General features: G+C 42.5%; 2 protein-coding genes across 2 annotated transcripts; both read right to left on the reverse strand.

Annotated features, from left to right (window-relative positions):
• Positions 1 to 13574: 13574 nt before the first annotated feature.
• LOC111946761 (olfactory receptor 142-like) lies at positions 13575 to 16214 on the reverse strand. Its single transcript, XM_023950920.1, has 2 exons — positions 16207 to 16214; positions 13575 to 14547 (listed from the first exon to the last, which is right to left on the reverse strand). Exons 1-2 carry the CDS (start codon positions 16212 to 16214, stop codon positions 13575 to 13577), a joined length of 981 nt encoding a protein of 326 aa, XP_023806688.1.
• A 3181-nt stretch (positions 16215 to 19395) lies between these two features.
• Positions 19396 to 20780, reverse strand: LOC101163697 (olfactory receptor 142-like). The gene is made up of 2 exons (XM_020713309.2): positions 20770 to 20780; positions 19396 to 20326 (listed from the first exon to the last, which is right to left on the reverse strand). The coding sequence occupies exons 1-2, from the start codon at positions 20778 to 20780 to the stop codon at positions 19396 to 19398; spliced, it is 942 nt and encodes a 313-aa protein (XP_020568968.2).
• Positions 20781 to 27596: the final 6816 nt, after the last annotated feature.

The following is a 27596-nucleotide window of genomic DNA, read 5'->3' on the forward strand; positions in this document are numbered from 1 at the left end:
CTTCACATTTGTCATCCATCATAAAATGCAAGAACATGTCTGGTCTTCTGTTTTGCAAATATTGTTTGCTGCTGGTCTGTAAATACAATTAATTAATTAGAAATTTACAGTTGTTTTCTGTTCTGCCCTATTTGCTCAATTCTTTTTAGAATTTTGCTTTTGGAGGTCAGGACTAAGTTAAAGTGAGCAGTCAGAAACAGAAGTTTGAGGACCAACTGATCTTAGTTAATGGTTCTCTGAGGACACAGTTGGAAACTCTGTTGCTGTATTAACAACTTAATTTAAAAGGTTTCTAAATTGCACATTACCCAGTTCCAAGATGCAAAGGCACCAAAGACTCAAATCTGTAAACATCCCATAAGTCCACCTGACCGTGGCCTCTGGGTCATAATTATCTGTGTTCCGACTGGCTGTAGCTAGACCACCCCTGAGGCACTCGGGCTGTTTACCACTGAGCACCAGGAGACCCCTGTGGAGACTAATGACACGCTAATGACACACGTAACAGCCTAAAGTCTAACATCATAGATTTGTCTCAAAGGGTCAACTTTGTGTTGGCGGAAAACCTCCATAACACGGAAACAGCTTCATTTACAGGCCCTGGTCCTCTGGGAACACCGTCCTGTGTTTTTCCAATCCAACCCTGCTCAAACTCACCTGCCTTTGATGAAGGCATTGGCAGGCTTCTGCTGACCCTGCAGAAGCCTGACGGGGGCGCGAGAATAATTCAACAGCTGGAAGCTGGATGCGCATCCAAGGGATCAGAAATTATTTTTTTCCCCCCCTACTCTGTCAAACTCACGGCTGGACTGATGTAACACCCAAGTTACAGTATTGTAACCAAGACGATCAGGAAATTTAAAAAATAAAACTTTTTTCTAAATAAAAGATTGCTTAGACTAAGAAAACAAACTAAAACAAGCCAAATGGACACGAAAACCACCAACTCTAATTTTCTCATCAAAATCAAACCCACCCAACTGGGTGGAAAACCGCATAATCTGGTAACACTGCAGATACACAGACACCGTGGCTGTATCGGTCACATGACTTTTCCTGAAGCGATGCCCACTCCGACACTGGGTTTAACTTGAAATCGACACGTGAGTCTACACATTGGTGTAGTGACTCATCACTCCTAGCAGTATTTTGTTTTAGACAATGAGCAGCTGTTAGTGTCATGCTAGAAGGAACAGGATCTGCCTGATTAAGACAAAAAAAAAATCTAAAGGGTGATGTTAGAATCTAGAAGCTGGCATAGGTAGCGGTAGGTAGCAGAGGTGCTGTCCAATAGGTTAAAGCTATCCATGGGGTTGATTGGGCTGAAAGGAACAGACAACAAGAATCTAAAACCAGGAAAACACCAGCCCAAAGGAATCTCCCAACAGCTCAATACCACAAGACATTAGTTGACAGCTTGGCAGGTAAGGGCTGGTAGAAACAGTCTCAAAAATAGGAAGGGTGAGTGGAGATGGAATCCAAGAAGACCGTTAAAAAATCCAGTATTATAGAATGAAAACAAAGATCTCATCGCTTTTAAAGATTTATGTTATTGTAGCAAAATGAACCACAAAATAGCTAGGGACCACTTGAAATCCAAGATTTGTTGTCAGGATATCAGGCTGTGCGACATGGATGATGCAAAATATAGCATAAACTGCAATAAGTGGTAGCCTTAAATGTTTACAAACATGCTAAAACAGTAACGTTGCAGCTTGAAGTATAATTTGATTTGATTTACTGATTTATTTCAAAGCAATAAAGGATTTACACATATTTATCAAACTCATTATAGAAATGATGAAATGCAAAGATTAAAAAGACAGAAAATAAAACAGAACAAAAATGTCACTATAATCACATATGCTTAATTAAATACAGTGATCATTGAATAAAATATAAGTAGAGTTTGATTTATTGCTAGAAAAGGAGCGGGAAGAAGCGAATTGATATAATCCCATCCTTACTGAGTTCATTCATTTGATAGTTTTACAGTTTTTGTAATCCGGTTCTGATCCGATAGATTCTCTTCCAGTAACAACTCAAAAAGAGCCCTATGCATCTGAGCAGCCAGATGAACCCCTTTAATTGTAGCTCTATTATGATAGATTCCTGCCTCCTCTGTAGTTGTGAGTCATTTGGTGTTTTGGTTAAGTTATGTTGACCTTTATTTAAATAAAACGGTTGCAGCAAAATGGAAATGATGCATCAACTGTTTTTGTTTGGCTGTATGGTTTGGTGTCACAAGTCAAAGTCAACACAATATTCATCACTAAATTATCCAAAATCCCACAGCCCTCAGTTCCAGGTGTGTCAGGAGTTACCACCAGTAATCAAAAAATAAAATAAAATAAACCCAATAGAAAAGGCCCGAGGACACCACCAGCTGAAATGACCAGGAGAGGGAGACAGAGGGGCAGAGATCTGCCAAACCATGCCGGTTAGTATTAGACACACACTTTTTCTTTAAGTGTGTCCAACCTTAGTGGAGCTTTCACATTCAAACTTGGTGAGTGCATGGTAGTTGATAAAAATGCAAAGAGCCCCAAGAGTTTCTATTAAACTCTGCAACCCATTATAAGCTGACATCTCTTGTGACACAGGATTAAGTATTTTTTTTTAGCAAAAAATAGTTTTGTTCTTACAGTTATGTGATAAACCAATAAGAATTGAGAACTTAAATGATTTTCCAAGTCTCCAATAAAATATGCTCAAATGAGAAGATAAAATATGCTTCACTTCTATGACTCTACAAACTTATTTCTGTTCTTCCAAATGAGACATGGAGACTGCCAGGGAGGGAGGGGAGGTTGATGAAAGACCCAAAATGCTGAGACGGGAGGCAGGTGGTTCCAAGTTAAATGGGTTTTAATACTGGTAAAAGAAAAAGCGCTGCTGAGCAGAGTAACCAGGAAGTCAGTGAATCAGACGGTCAGCGAAATGACAGCACAAGAGGAAGGCAGAGACAAGACTTAAATACACACAGAACTGACGAGACACAGGTGAAAACGACCAGGAGAGATTGGGACTAAGGAAGTAAAACTCAAAATGAAGACATACAGAAAACCTTCAAAATAAAACAGGAAGCAGAACTCAAACATGACTGAAACAAAATGGAAGCAAAAACTAAAGCAAAGGATCCCAAATCATGACAGAGACACAGCAAACTTAGATGTCAGCCCAGGAAAAAACATTTAAACAAGATGCATTTCTTAAGGAAAGTTAGCATTTTATTCATATAACTGTCTAAACAGCCATTTTTTAAATGTCTTCTGTCTGAGATTTCCTCAATTTATTTTGTTTTGCTTTAAGACATTAAACGTGCGTCAAATTTGCTGCTCAACCATTTTGCTGCTTGTCCAAAAAGGTTTTCACTAACCTGATGCTCCCGCCACATGTGGGAGGAGCCACTATCCAAAGCCATTTAGCTACATGGCTACATGGGAGTATTGACTGTATATGTAATTTACAATGCATGGAAGACACGGATGGTGCTGACATATCAGGTTTATTTATTTTAAAGAGTTCTCCACGTCTGGATTCATGAGATCATTCAGAGAGTCTTCCAGTACAGTGAGCTTCACCATCTGCTGCAGTCAAAGTCCAAGTCAGCTTTATTGTCAAATATGCTGCATCCATAAGACATACAGCACAGATGAAATTGCTTTTTTCTCACCCCACAGTGCAAGCAGCATATAAAATAATAAATAAACGACTTAAAAAAATAGATAAAAAGACAGTAATAGTAAGAGGAATGAATAACAGTAGTCTAAACAGTGCTAAAGAACAGTAGCATGGTTAAAGTGGCAGTTTAAAGTGACATCAGTGCTGAGAACGGTAAGTGGATGAGTCAGTGGTGGCAGTCTTTGGTGATGATGTGTTCTGAAATGGTGTGAAGTTTTCAATGTGAGCTTGTAGGATGGAGGGGCCAGAGGGGGGAGGGCAGGGAGGAAGTTGAGTGTCCTTATTGCCTGATGGAGGAAACTGTCTTTGGTTGAGCTGCATCTGAATGACGGACGCTATCAACTCTACTTCTGTCGCTATGTGACCCAGTTTCATGACTTGCTGTCCCACATTAGTCGAAGGAGGGAAAAAAATTAAAATTAATTAGAGGAACTTTTTTTTTATTTATAAATTTCTCCATACAAATAAAAAAGTATCATAAAGTTTAGGAGGAGCACGATAAGATTCTCCTCAGTGTTGGTTTGAACTCCACCCGCTGACCGTGTCGTCAGCAGGACATAGGCCAAAGCTAACTCCCTGGTTGGTTGTTGCGACTCAAATAATTCATCAAAGATATTTGAATTTTCATGGTGCAGCCAAATATTCGTTGCGCATAAGAATTTTTCCTGTGCCGTGTTGTTGTGGTGCCAGAAACGTGCTGCTGACAATTTTTAGCTTACTCTTCTTCATAGATGTCCTCCATCATGAGTCAAATGATGTAAAGTCCAAAGACACCATTTTCATTGGAGTTGCTCTTTCAGGGAACTGAAGCGAAAGTTCTTAGTGTTTTGATTTGTAGTCAAATCAGCAGATCAGTTGGTCATTGACTGGTTTTCCAAGTCATTTCTAACATGCCATTACCGGTATCACTCTCTTGTCCATGTTGGGCCTCAGCGCCGCCTTCCATTACTCTACACCAGGGCAAACTACGGCCCAAGGGCCACATGCGGCCCGGCAAACTATTTAATCTGGCCCGCCACACTGAAATCAAATATATTGATAGCTCTTATTGATTTATTTTCCCTGTAATTCTGGTGTCTCCCCATAGATGACACTTCACAAATAAAAGGAGTATTGTTTAGGTGAAGAAACTTATCATGCTTTGGTGTTGTCTTGGAAGATTTGTTGTTTTTCTAATGTTCAGTTTATCTAATCATTCCAACAGCTCACAAATGCATCATTTTTTCTAAGTTTGCTTTTTCCCGTGAAGGACATCATGCCGTTGCTGCAACTGGCATTAAAAGTGAGAACAAAAGTCACAGATTTAAGATAAAAACAACAAAATGTCTGGTTTTAAAATATACATAATCATTTTCAATCAGAGAGGAAACATGTTTTTTTTCAGATTCCATAATATTTCTTTCTCTGGGGAGGCGGATTGCCAAATCCCGCCACGCATCCACTCCTGGTCCGGCCCTTCTATCAAATTTTAGAACCTTTTGTGGCCCTCGAGTCAAAAAGTTTGCCATCCCCTGCTCTACACCCTAATGAAAGTACCACAAAGTAAAAAGAGCAAAGATTTCTTAATGCTTTCCAGGTAACAGTCACATTTGCTCATAAATCCCAAGTTTCATTATTATTTTCGTTTTCAATGTCATTGTAGCTCAGATTAAACATTTTAAAGATAGGGTAAAAGTCCATCATTACTTGTGTGTATCTCAAAAATCATTCAGAAAATTTAAAACATGGGTTTAGAAAAGACTGTACACAAATGGCTGAACTTGTAAAAGGGCATTGAAGGTTTTCTGGTGCCAGCGGGGGTTTGTTATGTTGCATCATGATAGCTGACAGCTAAAGATGTTCCCAGGAGTCCAGCTTATGGTGGCCACAGGGCCGTAATTACAGAATGTTCTGGAGGGCTGGCTGCAGTCAGGCCGCTCCTCTGAGGCCTGATCTGTTTGTCTGTTGTTTACCACAACGCGTGTGGCGCTCAGGTGGCCACAGCAGAAAACAGGCGAAGTTACAGTATTGTTTCATCAGCTCAGAGTAGTCACTTTTAATTACAGTCTTTCATAACAATTTATCTCAAGAGATTGTTTAATGAACAGCAAAATGTTGAGGTCAACTTTCTGTTAAGCAGGCTGACTTTTACTATTGTTCAGGGTTTATCTTGTAATCTACATTTGATTTCATTACTGCTAAATTATAGAAAAATAAAGTAGCTTACGTGCATCAAAATAGATTTTTAATTAATGGAGTATTGTTTCTCAAAAGAGAATGTTTTCCTGTGTGAATCCTTTCTGTTTTGATACATTTTAATATTTTTTCTTATAGGTTTGTGCAAAGTTCAAAACAGGATCTAAAAAACACGGTCAAGAAACTACTTCCAATGGAAAGTCAATGTAAACATATTTATAGGCGCTTTATGAACTTTCACATTCAAAACCCTCATGTTCACGCCTCCCTACACATCTTGTTAAGTCGACTGCATTGAATGGGTTAAAAGGTAAACCAGTTGGAATTTGACCAATTAGGGACTCGGAGGTGTTCGTTACATAAGGGTGATCATGAAGGAGAAATTAATAATTGGGGTTTGTGCCCTGCTGGAATTAAATTACACCAAGTCTTTCAAATATCGGAATAAAGCTGTGAATGGAAAGCCTGGAACTTTTGCGAGATTTCCACCACTTTGACATTACGCACCAAGCCTCTTTCAACCACGAGTATGCGCTAGTATTGGGTAGTGACAGTCCAAAGGGAATACCGTAAACTAAACCTGCGTTCAAGAATTTAATCTCAGCGTGCTCTTAAATGCACCAGACATGCACAGTGTGTAGGTACCTTTAGGGTCACTCATCACTGGATTCATGATGCTTGATATAAGTGTGATTATATGGAAATCTACATGTACATGGCGGCAGTGGCTCAGGCGTCCAATGACCGAAGGGTTGGCGGTTCAATCCCCGCTCCCCCCCAGCCAGCTGTCGTTGTGTCTCTTGGCAGAAGGCGCAAACTGGTAGCCACGCCTCTGTCAGTCTGCCCCAGGGCAGCTGTGGCGCCAACAGTAGCTTACAATCACCAAGTGTGAATGAATAATGGACACACAGTAAGAGCTTTGAGCACCAAGAAAAAGTGCAGATAAATCCAATCCATTATTATTATGTTAGAAGATATTGACCATTTACAAAACACGTGGAAACACAGAAGTACCCAACTGCAGCAACAGACCACCATCTAAGTTCAGATCAAGATAACTAGTTTTTAAAATTCCATTCCTTTCCAGATCCTTGACCATTTGTGGGACCTATAAATGTACACCACAGCACAGAAAAGAAAGAAAGGGATTTCTGATTGACTTCAGCTCCCAAGTGCACCTTGATGTACAAGATAGTAAACTTTATTATGGGTTTTTCAGCATGTGATCGTTTTTTAATTACATCTCAGTTAAAACTTATTTTCCTTTCCGGGATCACCAATCAGCTGCATCCTCTACTCCAACAGCAGTTGCATTCATGTCATCCATCACTGCATCCATAAACCTCCTTGATGTTCCTCTAAATCTCTTGCCTGTTAGCTCTAGACTCAGCATCCTTCTACCAATATATTTGCTTGCTCTCCTCTGGACATGTCCCAACCATTTCAGGCTGGCCTCTCTCTCTGACTTTATCATCAAAACCAGTGCAGCTCCACCGGTGTGTGGATGTGTATGAATGTCTCGGTGATGGTCAGAGGGGCTGTAGGCCCGAACTGGCAGCCACGCCTCTGTCAGTCTGCCCCAGGGCAGCTGTGGCTACATCAGTAGTAACCATCACCAAGTAGGAATGAGGATAAATGAATAATGGATAAATTGTAAGTGCTTTTAGGACCAAGAAAAAGCGCAGATAAATCTATTGTTTTTATTATTATTGTTACCTATAAAATTAGCTGTGCCTCTTATGTCCTCATTCCCGATCCATCCTGGTCACTCCTAAAGAGAGTCTCAGCATCTTCACCTCTGTAACCTCCAGCTCTGCTTCCCGTCTTTTCCTCAGTTCCACTGTGTCTAGGCCCAACAACATGGCTGGACTCACTACAGTTTTCTACACCTTAAGTCATGCAACATTCTTCTTTTTTTATAGCTTCCACCAGTTTGTCCTCTTCTCTGCATTTACCCTTTTTTCTTCAACTTCTTCATCACCAGAGTCGTCCTACCATCCTAAGCTGTCTGGAAACAATCCCTACTGCTACTGTGCAGTTACTAATCTTTTTCAGATGACACCGTCTATACAATATGTAGTCTATTTATGTCCTTCTACCTCTATTCTTATAGATCACCCTATGCTTCTGCCTTTCCCCAAAGAACAATTTCCCTCTTTTTTGCAAAATCAGCCACCATCTGTCCTTCTGCGTTCCTCTCCTGAATACTAAACCTGCCCATCACCTCCTCATCACCTCTGTTTCCTGCACCAACATGGCCATTGAAATCTCTGCTACCGTAATTTCCGGACTGTAAGCCGCTACTTTTTTCCTGCGCTTATAGCCCTGCGGCTTATTCAGTGACGCGGCTTATTTATGGATTTAATTGGCGGCCGCCATGTATGTACCTTCGGACTCAGTGAATGGTTTGAATTCTTTATCTAACATCAAGCACAAGTCAATTGTTTTTCAACACACCTATCAGCAGCCAAACAGCATGGACTTGACTTCAGGTCTTAGACACTTCAGTCATGGTTCAACAAAAAGAAACACGCATGCCCGGCCGCATCCCAGAATCCTTTGGTGCCATTAGACCCAACGTGCACGTGATCGCCGCTACAATATGATGAAGCTTTCAAGTTAAAAGCAATCGTTAAAAGCAGCGTGAAAAAATCCACCATCACCAATGGGTTTGGAAAAGCCGGTCAGCTGCGTGACGGAGAGAACAGCGCAAGCTCAGGAGTGAATTTACATCAGAGTCATAGTGAATTGGCTGGCTGCACGTAAATATGTGGGAATAACATCAGCCTTTATTTTGTCGGGACACGACTGGAAACACAAATCGACTTGATCGTTTTTACTGAGCGGAATTTTGCATTGAAACGCTCACAGCCTCCGTGTGAGCTGGAGACATGTTCTCCCTGCTGCTCGTTCACATAGAGCTGTGGGGCCGATGGCAGTCTGAAGGCTCCCACACGTAACAATGCATCCGCCCCTCATACACAAAACGTACAGTATTAAGTCCGATTGCTCTGCACAGACACGATTTGCTCCGTCCAGCGCAGAATGGGGACGAAGTGCTCCTCCTTGGAGCCGCCCTGGCCAGAGGTGTCGGAGAAGATAGGAAGGGGAGACAAGGAGCACGCGGGGCGAGCGCGGAGCGCAGAGGCGTCCGCGGAACAACAGTGTTTGTTGTGGAAAGAAACTTCTGACGCACGCACCGCGCTGAGGCGTGCGTATCGCGCTGAGGCGCGCGCTTTTCAGTCGCCGCTGCTTTATTTTACTGGTGTGTTTTTTTAACCAGCCCTGTTACTCCCATAACGCTGCCGCGACACAAGTGGAAGGAGAGCTGTTCTTCCGTTCGCCCCTCCATCCACTGCTGTTCCTTGCTTATTCTTAAACACGTACAACAGTGTGGCGAGCCGGGTTAGACCCGCCTTTAGCCCCTAAGACTGATGGGAAATGGGGAATCGCGGATGTAAATTTCCTCATCATTACTGTGGGATGTAATGTTGATTATATGGTTACTCTTTGTAATTTTATGTATGATACCTAGATTACTGTATAAAAAAAACCATAACTGAGGAACTTGTGAACAGAATAGAGATCCATGCTGTTTGGCAGATGTAGGTGTACTCAAATGCATGAGCCTGAGGCAATGCTCGCTCCACCAACAGTGTGGGAATGCATCACACTTACTCTGGGAGTCAGAATGTGATTTGTCAGGATGACAACGTTGCCTAGTACATGCGGCTTGTACTCCGACGCACACGGGAAAATGGGTGGGTGCGGCTTATAATTGGGTGCGTTTAGTAGTCCGGAATTTACGGTAATTACAACTTTCTGACTTCAAGGGATGCTTATCAGCACTTCAGTAAGGTCCAATCAGAATTCCTCCTCCTCCAGCTCACATCTTATCTGTGGGGCAAACCCACTAACAACATTAAACATCACACCTTCCATTTCTTTCTTCAGACTCATTACTCTGACACTCTTTTTACCTCCACAACACTGCTAACAAACTCCTCCTTCAAAGTAACCTCTACTCAATTTCTCTTCTGATTTCCACCATGATAGAACAACTTGAATCCTGCTCCTCAACTTCTAGTCTTGCTACCTTTCCACCTGGTCTCCTGGACACAGTGTGTCTACCTTTCTTCACTGCATCATGTCAACAGAAGTTTCCAACATTCAGAGTGCTTATTCACAGTCCAACACTCATGACTTTCCTCTTCTTTCTCTTCCTGTGAATGTGCCTTCCTCCTCTCCTTCTTCAACCCACAGCAGCAGTCCAATTTCCACCGGCACCCTGTCTGTGAACACCATCAATGGTGGCCATTGTTAACCCAGGCGTAGACCAATCCAGTATAGGTCTTATTCCAATATTTTATTTGGCAACGATTTTATATCAGAGGCCCTTATTGACACAACCCTCTGTTTTTATCCGGGCTTGGGACCGGCACAATGGTACCCTGACCTGGGCCCTTTGTGTCTACATTTAGAACTTAGCTCAGTAGGCATAGTTGCCACCACAGAAGACTCAAAAAGGACAACAGTCTCACTGCAACAATCATCAAATGTCCACAAACACAAAGACGTTTAGAGAAGCTGAAGGTTCAGTTGGCCCCTTTAATATGCTTAGCAGCGAGAAACAGGTCATGATTGCACATTTGTAATCATGCATCTCTTCAATGGTGGCTAGGCTGTACAGGTAGAGAGGTCAACCCCTGATCAAAGGATGGCAGGTTTATGTTCTTGTCCTGACAGCCCATCTGTCAAAGTGTCCATGGTTAAGACACTGAACCACACGTTGCTCCTGGTCAATGTAGGTTGGTGCCTGTGTTTGACAAAAGAGTGCCTTGGGTGTTAAATTTTTTTTTTCTGTGTGTAAATATGTGTGTAAATGGGACTGTAAAACATTTTGGGCTTTCACCTTGAAAGCACTGCCTAAGTATATGCCATTTATCCATCCATCCATCCATCTTCTAATTCGTTTTCTCATTCACTGGGCTGCCGGAGCCTATCCCGGCCACTTATTGGCGAAGGCAGGGGAAAAGGTCGTCAGTCTGTCGCAGGGTAGAATATCCACAACCACACACCCATTCACTCTCACACTGACACGTAGGGACAATGTAGGTTGACCAATTAATCTATGAAGCATGTTTTTGGACGGTGGGAGGAAGCTGGAAACCCCGGAGAAAACCCACGCATGCACAGGGAGAACATGCAAACTCCGCACAGAAAGGTCCCCCATTGATGTTTTTATTTTTTATATGTGTAGGAATCAGAGGGTTGTGTGTTCAAATCACGTCGGGGTCACCAAAATTGTAGGAAAGAAATCTTCGCTTTTCAGTTCTTTCCATACATGCGTGTTCAGTAGTCGAGAGTGGTAAAGCAAACAAGGATTCAACCGGATTAAAAATACACAAAGTTTATTTCACTGACAATAGTTCTAGAGCACAGATTAAACATGAATGCAGATATATCTGGATTCCCAAGTAAAGACCTACCGCCGCACAAGTTACATGCGAATTACTCGTAGATTTTTTTGAGAACAATGGAAAACTTTGAAAACAGTCTTTATCATGTGTTTGAATCTCCGCCTTCCGGAAAGATCATGGCCGCTGATCCTCCGCCCCTGGTAGCTCTGATTCGTCGGTAGATGTCCTTCCTGCTCTCACTGGCCAATAGCTGGAGTATCAGCCTCAGAGTTCGCTCCTCCCGGCTTTAGGATGAGATCAGCTTCAACCTCCACATGAGAACATGAATCTTCACACTTTCCCAGGGGAAGAACCTTCAATCCAGATGGTAGAGATGTAGTCCATGGCATATTTATGGCACCTATGGAAAACTCCTAACTTTGCACAAAGAACATCCTATTTCTTCACAGGATACTGGAACCATAAAGCATAAGGGAATGTCACAGGACTATAAGTCTTGATAGTTCAAAATAAGTTCACTTCACACTAAAGATAAAGCTATAACATAATGAAGAATAAGATATTAAAACATACATTTTCTATATATGCCATTTAATTCAATTCAATATTTTATTTGTAAAGCCCAAATTCACAACAACAGTCGTCTCGATGGGCTTCATATTGGTAATTGAAAAAGTAAAACACAAAATCAAAAGGATCATGAATACATTGAATTCAATAGGAAAATACTAAATCAAACTAACATACTGACTAAACTAAAGTGGATATCTCTGCCCTTAGCCCCCCCTTCGCGGTAAGGAAAAACTCCTAAAAAAAAACGGATTCCCAAGAAGACAGAGAAACCTCAGGGGTGCCCACATGAAGGAGGGATCCTCCCCCAGGACGGACAGGTGATTTACCAGAACTCATAGAGAAGAATTAACTTATCTAACTCTACAACTACATATTTAAAGTCCAACAGACGAGCTTTATCCAGATGGAGTTGGGGGGACGACAAGTTACGACCTGGCTAGAACCCTTAGCTTCCACTGTCCGGAGCTGCGCCTCTAACTGCTCTAGCCTGGCCTCCAAGTCTAACACAAGACTACATCTTACACACCTACCACTATCTACACTGAAGGAGGCAGGATCCTCACTAAACATATGGCACATGGGGCAGAAGAGAAGGGGAAAGGCCGAAGAAGTGGTAGCCATGCTAAAACAAAAGTGCCAACTTAAAGTTAGCGGTGTTTATCTAGAGAGAATACGTTTCTTTGGCAAACTGAGAATAAAGTGGACATTAAGCGGTTTAACACAGTAGTGTATTCGCTACTAAAAGGTTCTAGATGTGAATGTGAATATTAAATCAAATAACACTTAAATTAAGCAATTGTAGTCAGGCTAATGCCAAAGAAGAGAGCAACAGTCAAGAAATCCAGCATTCTGTTTTAGGACAAACAGTGGACAAATCTTTAATATAAACCCTTAATAAAATGAAGAAATAAAAGGGGTCCTAATATTGACTCAGGAGGTTAGCCTGATCTGAAGGTGTTAACTGATACAGATTTTGTTCAGTCAGGCATATATAATTCAATTTGCCTCACAGCATTATAAGAGAAATTACATTTAGTGAGATTGGAAAGAACAGAGTGACATCTGTAACAGATGAAACATTTCCTCAGTTAGAGATTTGTGAGACTAATGTTTTCAGTTCCAATTTAATAACATAAATGACTTTTGACATTTGACATCAGGTCAGAAAAAATGTCTGAGCACTGTTTAAGAGCGTATACTTAGAACACCTTTACCTCCATTAAGGCCCTCAGTGTTCTACAGTAACATGCCCCAATAACAAGTTTACTTACACACACACACACACACACACACACACACACACACACACACACACACACACACACACACACACACACACACACACACACACACACACACACACACACACACACACACACACACACACACACACACACACAGTAGAAGCCATGCTAGGTGCAAATCAGCAGGAGCAATGTAATGCATTTAAAGATCAAAAATACCAGAGCAGACCATTGTTTAAACTTTTTTATGCTTTTACCACAACAAACACCCAGACTGTTGTACATTTCTTACCAGGCCATTTGCTGCCAGGACAATTTATTGTAGCTTTAAGACAATTGAAATTAAAATCAAATGATACATTTAATCAACTGACATTATAGTGCATGTCAATGTGTAGAGTAAAGAAACATGGTCATAGGTTAGAAAGGGACTTCAATGATGGTTACTTTATATCTATCAGTTAGAACCCAGGAACTATCACGAAGACGAGTAATATCTGGAAAAGCAGAACAACTTCTTCAAGTGTTTATAAATTTCTGTCATTTTTAGTCCATAGATGAATGGATTGAAAAGAGGATTGTACATGATCATCTGCAGTGTCATTATAAAGCGAGCAGTCTTTGAAAAATTTGACTCCAGCCTAATTATAATTATGTCATAAATCATCAAACAAGAATAGTTGATTAAAACCAGCAGGTGAGGTAAACAGGTCTGAGCAGCTTTTCTTCTGACTTCTCTACAACCTTTATTAACCACTAAGAGAATCTTTATATATGTAAAAATTATGAACAGCATGGGAAGAATAGCAATGTTAAACAGAGTAACTAAACCAAATGTCAACAGAGCTTTAGAACCTGCACAGAAAAGATAATTTAAAGAATTGTTGCAGAAAATACCGTTCAATGTAAAGCTGCAAAGTTCTGAATTTGCATTTCCACCAACAACAATAATGACAATATGACAAAAAGGTACAATCCAGGCCAGCCCCAGTAAAACAAAAACAATTGTTCTTCTCATAATGATCGCATATTGCAGAGGTTTACATATGGACACATATCTGTCATAAGACATGGCTGCCAGCAGTAAGAATTCTGAACAACTGAATGAGTAAAAGACAAAAACCTGAAAAAGACAGGCTTGATAAGAGATGACCTGTTTTGTGGCTAACAGGTCCGTTAGGAGTTTGGGGTAGATGTTTGTGCTGAAAAGAACAGAGTTGATCAATAGTCCTGCAATGAAAATGTACATAGGCTCATGAAGGTTCTTGTGAATCACAATCAGAGAAATTATTGTACAATTGCTGCAGACAATGAAAATATAGACAGGTAACATCATAAAGAAATAAAAATACCTGTACTTTTCTATCTCCACAAAACCAATAAGACTTATTATGTATGTCACATTCATATCAGTGCTCAAAATGATGATCAAAAAGGCAATAACTATCAGACTGGTTATCAAATGGACATTCGTGAGAAAATAAGCTTCAAGTGTCGCCTATGTCGCCTCTTAAACTGTTTATGAAGATGCCTCTCTTACCCTCCAAGGGTCTCATTAACTCAGTAACTAAGTGTTTCCATGAAAAGAATTTCATCCAAGGAATAGGTTACATGTCTGGTTTCTTATGTGGACACATGGCTTTATTTTTTGTTTAGCAACTGTTGCAAGCTGGAACTTGTCCTTTCAGTCATGCCTCAACGCTTATGAACAAAGGTCACGGTACAAAAGTAGATAACCAGTAAATTGAGAGCTTAAGCCAGATCTTTCATCTCCTTCTTTACCACAACAAACCAATTCTATCACAGATTTACTGCAGACATCAGTCTTTACGTCTCACACATCATTTGTCCATCACTTGTTAAGATGAACCCAACATACTTGTAATTCAAACAACTTGTAACTTCTCTGTTTGGTGCAAAAACTGCACTCCTACCTGTCTTTAACTAGGTATTTAAGGAAAACACCCGAAATATGATAAAAGAACTGAACACTCAATGATCCCCCTTCTGGTTAGGGTGTCCTGGGGCAATATGTAATGCTTGAAGATAGTGTCTGTAGTTTTAGCATCCAACCCAGAAAGTCCATGAAACCCCAAAACTGCAGTCCAGCTTGTAAGATGACAACAGTGGAAGACATGTGATTGATCCATTGGTACAGCAATCAAACACCAAGGGGAACGTGTGAACACGTCGTGGCCAAGAGAGGGGCTATTGAAAACTAAATGACTTAACCGCGGTTGAATCATTTCCTGGGACAGGGAGTTGGTTGCGCCTCTGGATTGAGGGTGGAGAGTGTAGAGTGGGGGTCAGGTCCATGCAAGCGATCGGTCTTTCTTGTGTAGTCCAGGGTTGCGATCGGCCATCGGGGGGGTCGCCTGCGCTGTAGACTGGGCCTCTCTTATCTCAGGCTCCGGGGTGAGATTGGAGATGCCTTGAGGACCCAGGAGTCTCCTGTCGGCTTGGTCATTGTGGTTGGAGGGTCAGGGCCAGGTAATCGGACCACTGGTGGGGAGGGGTGGGCAAACAATGGCGAGCAATTTCAGAGCTATCCAAGAGAAAAATGATACAAGAACATGTTAAAATAAAAACTTTACCAGGGGTCGGGAACCCATGGCTCACGAATACTGGTTACTGGTAAAGACTCAGCAAGCCTGATCTCTTCAGGGAGACTGTTCCAGAGTGTTGGGGCTCGCAAAGGCCCTTTCTACCTTGGGCTTAAATCTAGATTGTAGAATTGTTAAAAGGCTTTTTGCCAAAGATCTAAGATTGCGACCAGGTAAATAAGGAATGAGGAGATCAGCTATATATTTAGGGGCCAGACCACAGAGTGATTTAAAAGCAATCATTAAAATCTTAAAACCTCTTCTGAAAAACAGACTGGGAGCCAGTGCAGAGACGCTAAAACTGGAGTGATGTGGTCTCTCATTCTGGTTTTGGTTAGGAGTCTGGTGGCAGCATTTTGGACTAACTGGAGTTGATACACACTCTGCTGTGAAAGGCATGTGTAGAGTGTGTTACCATTGCCCAAACTGGAAAAAATAAAAGCGTGAATCACCATATGAAGACAATTTTTTGATAGGAGAGGGGTTATCACAGAAACTTGGCTTCACCCGGACATACCCGACGCTAGCGTGCAACTCAAAGGCCGCACTCTGCTGCGCGGGGACAGAACAAAAGACTCCGGTAAGAGCAGGGGGGGGGGGGGGGACTCTGTGTTTACGTGCACGAAAACTGGTGCAACAACGGAACGATCATCGATCAGCACTGCTCCCCCGACGTGGAGCTCATGTCTGTTAGATGTCGAGAGAGGTTAACTGTTGTTATCATCACGGCTGTGTACATCCCGCCGGACGCCAACGTAAACACAGCGCTCTCTCTCCTGCTGAACGCCATAAACAAACAGCAGCGGGCTCACCCCGACGGCGTTCACATTGTAGCAGGAGACTTTAATAAGGCCAACTTAAAGACTGTTCTTCCGAAGTTCTATCAGCATGTAAAGTGTTCTACAAGGGGGGAAAACACTCTGGATCAAGCATACATACAGAGCCACCCCCCTCCCCCACCTCGGGCAGTCAGACCACCTTTCCCTCCTGCTTTTCCCAGCCTACACCCCCCTCATACGCCGATCCAGGGCCCACCACAAAGACCATCACAACCAGGCCTAAGGATGCCCTTCCCATGCTGCAGGACTGCTTCCAGCAGACAAACTGGGACTTATTCCACCACCACCAGCTGGAGACACTCACAGGAACAGTGTTGGACTACATACAGTTCTGCATTGGAAATGTGACTGTGGACAAAGCCATCAGGGTTTTTCCAAACCAGAAACCCTGGATGACCAGCCAAGGCCGCTCCCTCCTCAGAGCTCGAGACGCTGCCTTCAGGTCAGGGGACGGAGCACTATACAGTGCTGCCCGAGCTGACTTGAAAAAAGGAGTAAAAGCAGCCAAGGCAGACCACAGGATGCGCATGGAGGCCCACATATCCAGCAATAACCCGCGAGAAGTTTGGCGAGGCATCCAAGACATCATCAACTTCAGGGGCTGTGATGTGTCCTCAGCAGCTCCAGATGCTACACGGGCAGAGGAGCTTAACTGCTTCTTTTCTCGCCATGAAACCACCCAACACCACCAATCCACCCGGGGTCCTCAGGTCCTCAGGAAGAACAAAATTAATACCAACCTGCTGCTGACCTTCTACCAGTCATCCATCCAGAGCCTGCTTACATACTGTATAACTGTTTGGTTCGGCAGCTGCACGGCCACGGATAAAAAGAGACTGCAGAGAGTCGTAGAGACGGCTCAGAAAATCATTGGGTGCCCACTCCCCGCCCTGACGGACATCTACTCTGCGCGCTGTCTCACTAGGGCTTAGAACATTATCAAGGACAGTTCACACCCCGGCTCAGACCTGTTCAACCTGATGCCCTCTGGGAGGCGCTACAGAGGCTTCCGAAGCAAAACGAACAGACTCAAAAACAGCTTCTTTCCAAAAGCAATAACCATCCTCAATTCCAAAATATGGATGAAATCCATATCCCTATTTACTTCTCTGTCCAGAGTGTCAACTCTACCTCATTACCACCTCTTGCACTTTTGACATGTTTGCACACAGTTTCATACGCAATTTTGCACAATTATCTCGGCACTCTTCATTTCAGTTTACAGTTTATATTTGCACACTTGTATATACTGTTTGTTTGTTGGTTGATTATATTGTATTACAATGTTTTTTACTATTTTTCTTTCCCTTCTTTGCTGTACTTGCACTGATGGCGATGCTTAAATCTCATTGTACTATGCACAATGACAATAAAGCAAATCTAATATAATATAATATAATCCTGTATAACACATGTATTTGCCAGAAACAAGATTTGACCACCGATTTAACATGTGTCTCCAAATTCAAATCGGTGGTCAAATATCATCCCCAGATTTCTGCAGCTTGAAGAAACATTGTTAGACAGAAACTCCAATTTCTGAGCCACACCATTTTGGGCCTCAACTGAACCAAAAATTATTACATCAGTAACGTCTATAATCAACTGCAGAAAATTTTGGGCCATCCAGGTTTTCATATCAGCAATGCAGCTATTAAGATTCTTTAAAAGACCATGGTCACCAGGTTTAAAGGATAAGTAAAGTTGAGTATCATCGGCATAAAAATTAAAATTAAGTTCATGTCGCCGTATTATCTCCCCCAGTGGTAACATGTAAATTGAAAATAACAGAGGTCCCTGTACCGAATCCTGGGGAACAGCACACGTCATTTTCACCTTAGATGAGCAAGAATTGCCGATGAAAACATTAAAAAACCTGTTCGATAAATAAGAATAAAACCAGCTAAGAATTGTGCCAGAAAAAACAACCCAAGATTTATATAACTCAACATCCTCGTTATTTTGTAGCACAGCTCTTGTGCATTAACCACGCACTAAATACGTTGGTGTTCTGCCTCTGTGGAGAAATCCAGCATTCCGTTTTAGGACAACCGGTGGACAAAACTTAAATATAAAGACTTAATAAAATGAAGAAATAAAAGGGGTCCTAATATTGACTTAGGAGGTTAGCCTAGAGAGCCTGATCTGAAGGTGTTAATTGATGCAGATTGTGTTCAGTCATGGATATATAATTCAATCCGCCTCACGGCATTATAAGAGAAATTACATTTAGTGAGATTGGAAAAAACAGAGTGACATCTGTAACAGATGAAACATTTCCTGGGTTAGAGGTTTGTGAGACCAATGTTTTCAGTTCCAATTTAATAACATAAATGACTATTGTCATTTGACATCAGGTCAGAAAAAATATCTGAGCACTGTTTAAGAGCGTATACTAATAACACCTTTACCTCCATTAAGGCCCTCAGTGCTGTACAGTAACATGCCCCAATAACAAGTTTACTTACACACACACACACGCACACACACACACACACACACACACACACACACACACACACACACACACACACTGTAGAAGCCATGCTAGGTGCAAATCAGCAGGAGCAATGTAATGCATTTAAAGATCAAAAATACCAGAGCAGACCATTGTTTAAACTTTTTTATGCTTTTACCACAACAAACACCCAGACTGTTGTACATTTCTTACCAGGCCATTTGCTGCCAGGACAATTTATTGTAGCTTTAAGACAATTGAAATTAAAATCAAATGATACATTTAATCAACTGACATTATAGTGCATGTCAATGTGTAGAGTAAAGAAACATGGTCATAGGTTAGAAAGGGACTTCAATGATGGTTACTTTATATCTATCAGTTAGAACCCAGGAACTATCACGAAGACGAGTAATATCTGGAAAAGCAGAACAACTTCTTCAAGTGTTTATAGATTTCTGTCATTTTTAGTCCATAGATGAATGGATTGCAAAGAGGATTGTACATGATCATCTGCAGTGTCATTATAAAGCGAGCAGTCTTTGAAAAATCTGACTCCAGCCTAATTATAATTATGTCATAAATCATCAAACAAGAATAGTTGATTAAAACCAGCAGGTGAGGTAAACAGGTCTGAGCAGCTTTTCTTCTGACTTCTCTACAACTTTTATTAACCACTAAGAGAATCTTTATATATGTAAAAATTACGAACAGCATGGGAAGAATAGCAATGTTAAACAGAGTAACTAAACCAAATGTCAACAGAGCTTTAGAACCTGCACAGAAAAGAAAATTTAAAGAATTGTTGCAAAAAATACCGTTCAATGTAGAGCTGCAAAGCTCTGACTTTACATTTCCACCAACAAGAACACAAAGGTGACAAAAAGGTACAATCCAGGCCAATCCCAGTAAAACAAAAACAATTGTTCTTCTCATAATGATCGTATATTGCAGAGGTTTACATATGGACACATATCTGTCATAAGACATGGCTGCCAGCAGTAAGAATTCTGAACAACTGAATGAGTAAAAGACAAAAACCTGAAAAAGACAGGCTTGATAAGAGATGACCTGTTTTGTGGCTAACAGGTCCGTTAGGAGTTTGGGGTAGATGTTTGTGCTGAAAAGAACAGAGTTGATCAATAGTCCTGCAATGAAAAGGTACATAGGCTCATGAAGGTTCTTGTGAATCACAATCAGAGAAATTATTGTACAATTGCTGCAGACAATGAAAATATAGACAGGTAACATCATAAAGAAATAAAAATACCTGTACTTTTCTATCTCCACAAAACCATTAAGAGTTATGTATGTCACATTCATATCAGTGCTCAAAATGATGATCAAAAAGGGAATTAGCAATAACTATCAGACTGGTTATCAAATGGACAAACGTGAGAAAATAAGCTTCAAGTGTCGCCTATGTCGCCTCTTAAACTGTTTATGAAGACGCCTCTCTTACCCTCCAAGGGTCTCATTAACTCAGTAACTAAGTGTTTCCATGAAAAGAATTTCATCCAAGGAATAGGTTACATGTCTGGTTTCTTATGTGGACACATGGCTTTATTTTTTGTTTAGCAACTGTTGCAAGCTGGAACTTGTCCTTTCAGTCATGCCTCAACGCTTATGAACAAAGGTCACAGTACAAAAGTAGATAACCAGTAAATTGAGAGCTTAAGCCAGATCTTTCATCTCCTACTTTACCACAACAAACCAATTCTATGACAGATTTACTGCAGACAGTGAAGTCATCAGTCTTTACGTCTCACACACCATTTGCCCATCACTTGTTAAGATGAACCCAACATACTTGTAATTTATACAACTTGTAACTCCTCTGTTTGGTGCCAAAACTGCACACCTACCTGTCTTTAACTAGGTATTTAAGAAAAACAACCGAAATATGATAAAAGAACTGAACACTCAATGATCCCCCTTCTGGTTAGGGTGTCCTGGGGCAATATGTAATGCTTGAAGATAGTGTCTGTAGTTTTATCATCCAACCCAGAAAGTCTATGAAACTTCAAAACTGCAGTCCAGCTTGTAAGATGACAACAGTGGAAGACATGTGATTGATCCATTGGTACAGCAATCAAACACCAAGGGGAACGTGTGAACACGTTGTGGCCAAGAGAGGGGCTATTGAAAACTAAATGACTTAACCGCGGTCGAATCCTTTCCTGGGACAGGGAGTTGGTTGCGCCTGAATGGTCTCAAATAATTTATTTTTATTTAAAAAGGAAATTACCTGCTCAGGCACTAGCTTTTCCAGGAACTTAGCCAAAAAAGGCAAAGTTGAAATAGGTCTGTAATGCTCCAAGCAAGTTGGGTCCAGAGAGGGTTTTTTCAATAGTGGCTGAATCATAGCAGCCTTTAAATCATTTGGGACTGTGCCAGTTGAAAGAGATGTATTCATCAGGAACAGTATATGGGAGTTAATGGATCCATACATTTAAAAAAAAAAATCTAACTGGTAAACAGTCCAGAGAGCAATAGGTTGGTTTGATTTTACAGTCTCAGAAAGCATGTTGAGAGAGCTTGACTGAAAGCTTCAAAGACCACTGTGGGCCTCGCAGGTGGAGTTTGCAGAATTGGAGGTGACCAAGATCTGGTAATGAATATCTAGGACCTAATGTTAGTAATCTTGTTGATAAAAGGATTTGCAAATTGCTCACAGATTACTGGGGAAGTCGGTAAATTGCTTGTATGTGAAGCTTCACTTAGCTGATTTATGACCTTAAAAAGTACCCTGGGATTATTTCTATTAGCATTTATTAATTGCGAGAACTAGTCTGATATTGCCTTTTTCATTTGACGGTTAAAATTATTTGTGTGATTTTTCAGGATTTCCAAGTCCAAAGTTGATTTAGAAGCTTTCCACTTGCGCTCAGCTCTGCGACAGATTTTTTACCAGTTGAGAATACTGTCAGTTATCCAAGGCAGGGATCTATTTTGGACTTTTCTTAAACTGCAAGGGGTAATTTGGAGTTAAAATGAGTTAAAATGTGATAAAATACTGTTTGCATCAGAATTTAAAACCCAAGGGGCAGAGAAAACATTTCCAAATTTGGCCACACCGTCAAATGAGTTGAAGACATGAGAGTAAATTAAATTAGGTTTAGACTGGGGAGGATTACCATTTAGTTCTGGAGAAAATAGAAATGCACTTATGGTCAGACATGATAAAATCAATGCATGTTACATTGGGGACTGAGATCCCACATGTTAAAATAATGTCTAGTTTATGACCTTTGATATGGGTAGATCAAGGGATTGACACAGCGGCTCATGTTTTTGCTGGTGCTACAGACACTGGAAGCGTTCATTCAGTACAGCAGTACTGAACTACTTCAAATCAGTAAGAACCGTCAGTTTAAAACTCCCCCTAAGCCGGACTTTATAGCACCCGAGATCCAACGGACTATCACGGCCTTCACCATACCCCCTGTCGCCAAGGAGACAGCGTAAACAAAAGCATGGGAAGAGAAGCGGAGCACGCGCTAGGCTAAATGCTAACCCACATCGACCAGCTCTCCCTATTCTCTTCCTCGCTAATGTGAGATCACTCGCCAACAAACAAGATGAATTTCGTTTACGGATTGTCTCAATGAAGATGGACAGCTGTGTGGACATCATAAGAGAAACCTGGCTGGACAATAACACACCTAATGCCGCGGTGGAGCTAGAGGGCTGCTCTTTGTTCCGTGCTGATCGGACTGCAGGCTCCAATAAGGGCAGAGCGCTTTACATCCACAACTCCTGGTGTGCAGGCACACACATCATCGGAACGCACTGGACCGACCTGGAATACCTGGTGGTGAAATGCAGGCCATTTCGACCGGCGAGGGAGTTCTGCTCCATCCTGATCATGGCTGCTTATATCCCACCTCAAGCAAACGCTAAGCTAGCACTGGAGGAGCTTTACTCTATGATCAGCAGGCAGATGAACTCCAACTGAGAAGCAGCTGTGATTGTAACAGGACACTTCAATCATGTGGAACTCAAAGCAGAATTTCAGAAGTTTATACACTTTCCCACCAGAGACAACAACACACTGGATCAAGTCTACTGCAATATCCCAGGTGCAGACAAGGCTGCAGCAGCTCCTGACCTGGGCTTGTCGGATCACATCTCTGTGGACCTAATCCGCACATACAAACCTCTGATCTGTAGGACCAAACCAACCACCAAAACAGTTCAGGTATGGAAAGAAGAAGTTTCTTCAGCACTACAGGACTGTTTTGATCTTACTGACTGGGAGGTGATTGTTTATTTCTATGCCTGTGTGCGTTTTATTGGGTTTCGCTACTGATTTTATATTGTTTTTACTTTGTGAAGCACTTTGTGAGTCGCTCTCTGTGAGAAATGCTATATAAATAAAGATTACTTTCCTTACTAAAGATGGCTCACACCTTGAGGCCCACACAACATCTGTGCTGAGCTATGTGCAGTTTTGCACTGATGCTGTACTGCCCACAAAGTCCATCAAAGTGTACCCAGACCAGAAACCATGATTTGATGGCACAGTACGGTCTCTGCTCAAAGCTCTGGATGCAGCCTGTAGGTCACGTGACAGGCTGGCCTACAGCAGGGCCCGGACAGAGCTGAGGACGGGAATCAACCAGGCCAAACGCAGATACAGTCCACGGGTTGAGGAGCACTTTGCAAACAACAACACACGGTAGATGGTTTTTTTTCTTTTTCTTTTTTATTGTACATTTTTCAATTTACAGACATTCGCAGTCACTTGCACAATAAACAATTGTTAATATCTAACACACATATAAAACCGAAAAAAACAAAAAACACGGTAGATCAGGGGTCGGGAACCTTTTTGGCCAAGAGAGCCATAAATGCCACATATTTTGAAATGTAATTTCGAAAGAGCCATACAATAATGTAGTGTCCCTTCCCCACACTGAGGCACGGAGACTTAACCTCTTTTAAAGTTCTTTATTCCGATTACTGCAGACCACAACAAACGCCGTTCAATTAATTCAGCAACTCCTGAATCTCTCCCGCCGAGACGAGAGAGAGCGCTTCTCCCAACTTTATATTCCCCTGCTCCCGCTCCAGCCCTCCCATTTCCCTTATTCGGCCCATAGCTGAACCCCATTGGTCCAAACTACCTAACAACAGGCTGAGCGACAGAACTGAGAGCCAATCAGATCTCTGCTTGACGCGTTCAATGAACTCCAGAACTTTTAACGCGGCCCAACAGCCAAGTTAAACTCAGTCCGCGACAATTTGTTTAAAACTAAATATACAAATGAATGTGTGCATTTGATTTAATTTCAACATTTTTAAAGTACAATAAGTCTGTGGATTCTTTTTAATAACATTGTTATTCTGTTGCTAATAAATGATGAGTATTTCTCGTGGTAGTTTTGCTGATGGTCTAGTCTGGTTGATACGTGGTGAGTTTCTGCTTCATGCAGGCGTTGAGACTTTAAACGTGATCTTAGGTCTGAATGTTCTGTAGATGTGAGAAAGACTGCTCACATGCAGACGGGGAGCCAAACATATACTCACACGCTGCAGTGGATGACAGGTAGCGGGTTTTACGTTTTTATAATCCCTGCGCGATTCACCTGCTGTCCCCACAACCCCCACCCTCTGCTTTCTTCCTCACACATCCCGTCCCCGCATCTGCGCGCTCTTTCTCAGAGACGGGAGCGCGTAGTTTTAGGCACGTCAATTCACAAGTGTCCAGCTGGTACAAACTCTGTGAAATAATAGATAATAGTAACTGATAGCGCTGGCGCAGATTTCTCTCTCTAAGCACCGCTACTACTGCGCGCCTCTGGCATCGCATCGCGCCCGAGAAGGACTGGTCTAATGAAAAAAAAAAAACTATAATTAAAGATTTGTCTGCGAGCCACATGTGACCATCAAAAGAGCCATATATGGCTCGCGAGCCATAGGTTCCCGACCCCTGCGGTAGATGTTTAGAGGGATTAGAACCATCACAAACCACAGGAGCAACCCGCAGCAGATCACCCATGACCCCACCTTGCCTGACACCTTAAACACCTTTTTTTGCACGCTTTGACACGCCGGCAGCGGAGACACTGGTTTTTCCGGACATTTTCAATCGGTCGCTGCAGCTCACTTCAGTTCCTGTGTGCCTTAAGTCCTCCATCACTGTGCCAGTGCCAAAAAAATAATCTGTCTCGTGCCTCAGTGATTACTGGTCGGTCGCTCTGACACCAGTGATCATGAAGTGTTTCGAGAAGATCATCCTGAGCCACATCAAGGACATTATCCCTGCTACTCTGGACAGTCATCAGTTCGCTTACAGGGAGAACCGATCCCACCTGGAGCATACTGACACCTATGTCAGGATGTTGTTTGTAGACTTCAGCTCAGCCTTCAACACTGTGATCCCGGACAAGCTGACACTGAAGCTTCACAACCAGGGACTCAACATCATCCACACTAATCCTGAGCACAGGAACACCACAGGGGTGTGTCCTCAGCCAGGCCCTCTTCACTCTCTGACTCCTCTTCACCCATGACTGCTCTGCTATTCATCCCACAAACATGGTTTTACAGTTTGCTGATGACACCACCGTAGTAGGTCTCATATCCAATGATGAGATCCACTACAGAAAGGAAGTCTAGCACCTAAAATGATGGTTTGCCGACAACAACCTCATCCTGAACACCACCAAGACCAAAGAGGTCATTGTATTTCACGAGGTCTAGGAAGGTGGTACACACCCCCTCCTTATTCATGGGGAGGAGGTTGAGCGTGTGAACCAGATCAAGTTCCTGGGGATCCACATCGCTGCACACGTCCCACCTGGTGAAGAAGGCTCAACAGAGACTCTTCTTCCTCAGGAAGCTGAAAAGGACTGGACATGTCATGATCTGATCAAGGCGGACCCAGATGCTGCAATACGGAAGAAAGAGGCAGGTAGGTGAAAGGTAAGTAAGAGGTTTTATTTTGAAGGGGCCAGCGGATCCAGGAGAGGGACGGGGCGTGGAGCTTGACGAGGAGTCTTTGGCCAACGGTGAGCACGGGAGTTTCACTGTGGCGTGACTAGTGTTCTTGACGGCGGCGAGAATGGAGTTCTTAGACAGCGACGTGGCTGGAGGTCTTGACGGTGGCGTGGCTAGAGTTCTTGAGGAGCGTAGAGGGTTTCAGCTTCTGCTCGAGGTGGATGTGGACTCAGGTTACTCTCGTGGAAAAACGGCAGACCTGAAGCACAGCAAAAACATGGTAAGCGAGGCAAAAACTTGGCATAGAGGGTCAGACGTGGCATGAGGTGAGGTAAGCACCATCAGGGTTTACGAACTGACGAAGAATGCTTGAGGTGGGTCTCCTTAAATGGCAGGTGCGTATATGAGGTGAGTAATAACAGCTGCAAGTCATGAGCAGAGCTGGGAGGGGGTGTCACGGCGTGTAGATGGATCCCAGAGCAGAGTCAGACTGGATGTGTCAGATAAGTGACGTTTATTAGCTTCACCACAGGAACAAAACCAAAGGAGGCAGACTGGGGGTGAAGGCAGGAGGCTAGGCCACAGACAGCGTTCACAGGAACAAGGGCGAGACCACATGGAAAGGAAAATAACCTGGCAGGTTGGAAGAGCCAGGGAGAGGCTTTTAAAGGACAGTGTAGATTGGGTGCAGGTGTGCAGAGACACCAGTCTAGAAGGCCACGCCTCCTGCCCCAGGCCACCCTGCAGAAGCACAAAGCAGACAAAACATAAGTACAAAAAACAACAACACAAAACCAAATAAAAGAAAACCCCTAACCATAACAGGGGGAGGAGTCTGACAAGCCACCATGACTGGACTCTCAAAACAACTTCTGGAGAACCTCTACAGAGCCACCATTGAGAGTATCCTCTGTCTGAGTGCTACAGTGTGGTACGGGAGCTGCACCGCTCAAGACAGGAAGGACTTGGCCAGGGTGGTGGAAACCACACAGGAGATTGTGGGAGGACCTTTCCCACAACTTGACTCAGTGTACGACAGCCGGGTCCGACGTAAGGCTGGTCGTATAGCTGCAGACCCGCCCACCCAGGACATCAACTGTTTGTACCCCTTCCCTCTGGAAAGAGGTACAGGAGCACAGAAATATTGTACATTAAAAGTTAAATTTACATCTATAGAAATGTATGTTTTTATATCTTATTCTTTATTATGTTACAGCTTTATCTTTATTGTGAAGTGAACTCATTTTTAATTCTCAGGACTTATTCTCCTGTGACATTTCTTTAGTTTACAGCTGCAGCGGCAAAGCTTCCTCCCCTGCAAACCCCTGTGAAAGAAATAGAATGTTCTTTGTGCAAACCTAGGAGTTTTTCAAAGAAGCAATAAATATGCCATGGACTACATTTCTACCATCTGGCTTGATGATTTTATCCTTGGGAAAGTGTTCAGGTTCGTGTTCTCATGTGGAGGTTGGAGCTGACCTTCGCCCTGGATGGCGGTAATGTAACTTTAGGTTATCCAGGATTGATTTACTCAGACCTGATGGGGATTCTTTTCATCGGTGAACCGAGTGCACCTTCCTATCTGGTCCGACGTCAGGGCGGAGCGAATCCAGAGGCTGATACTCCAGCTATTGGCCAGTGAGAGCAGGCGGGTT

This window comes from Oryzias latipes, chromosome 21 (genome assembly GCF_002234675.1).
Source record: "Oryzias latipes chromosome 21, ASM223467v1".
NCBI lineage: Eukaryota > Metazoa > Chordata > Actinopteri > Beloniformes > Adrianichthyidae > Oryzias > Oryzias latipes.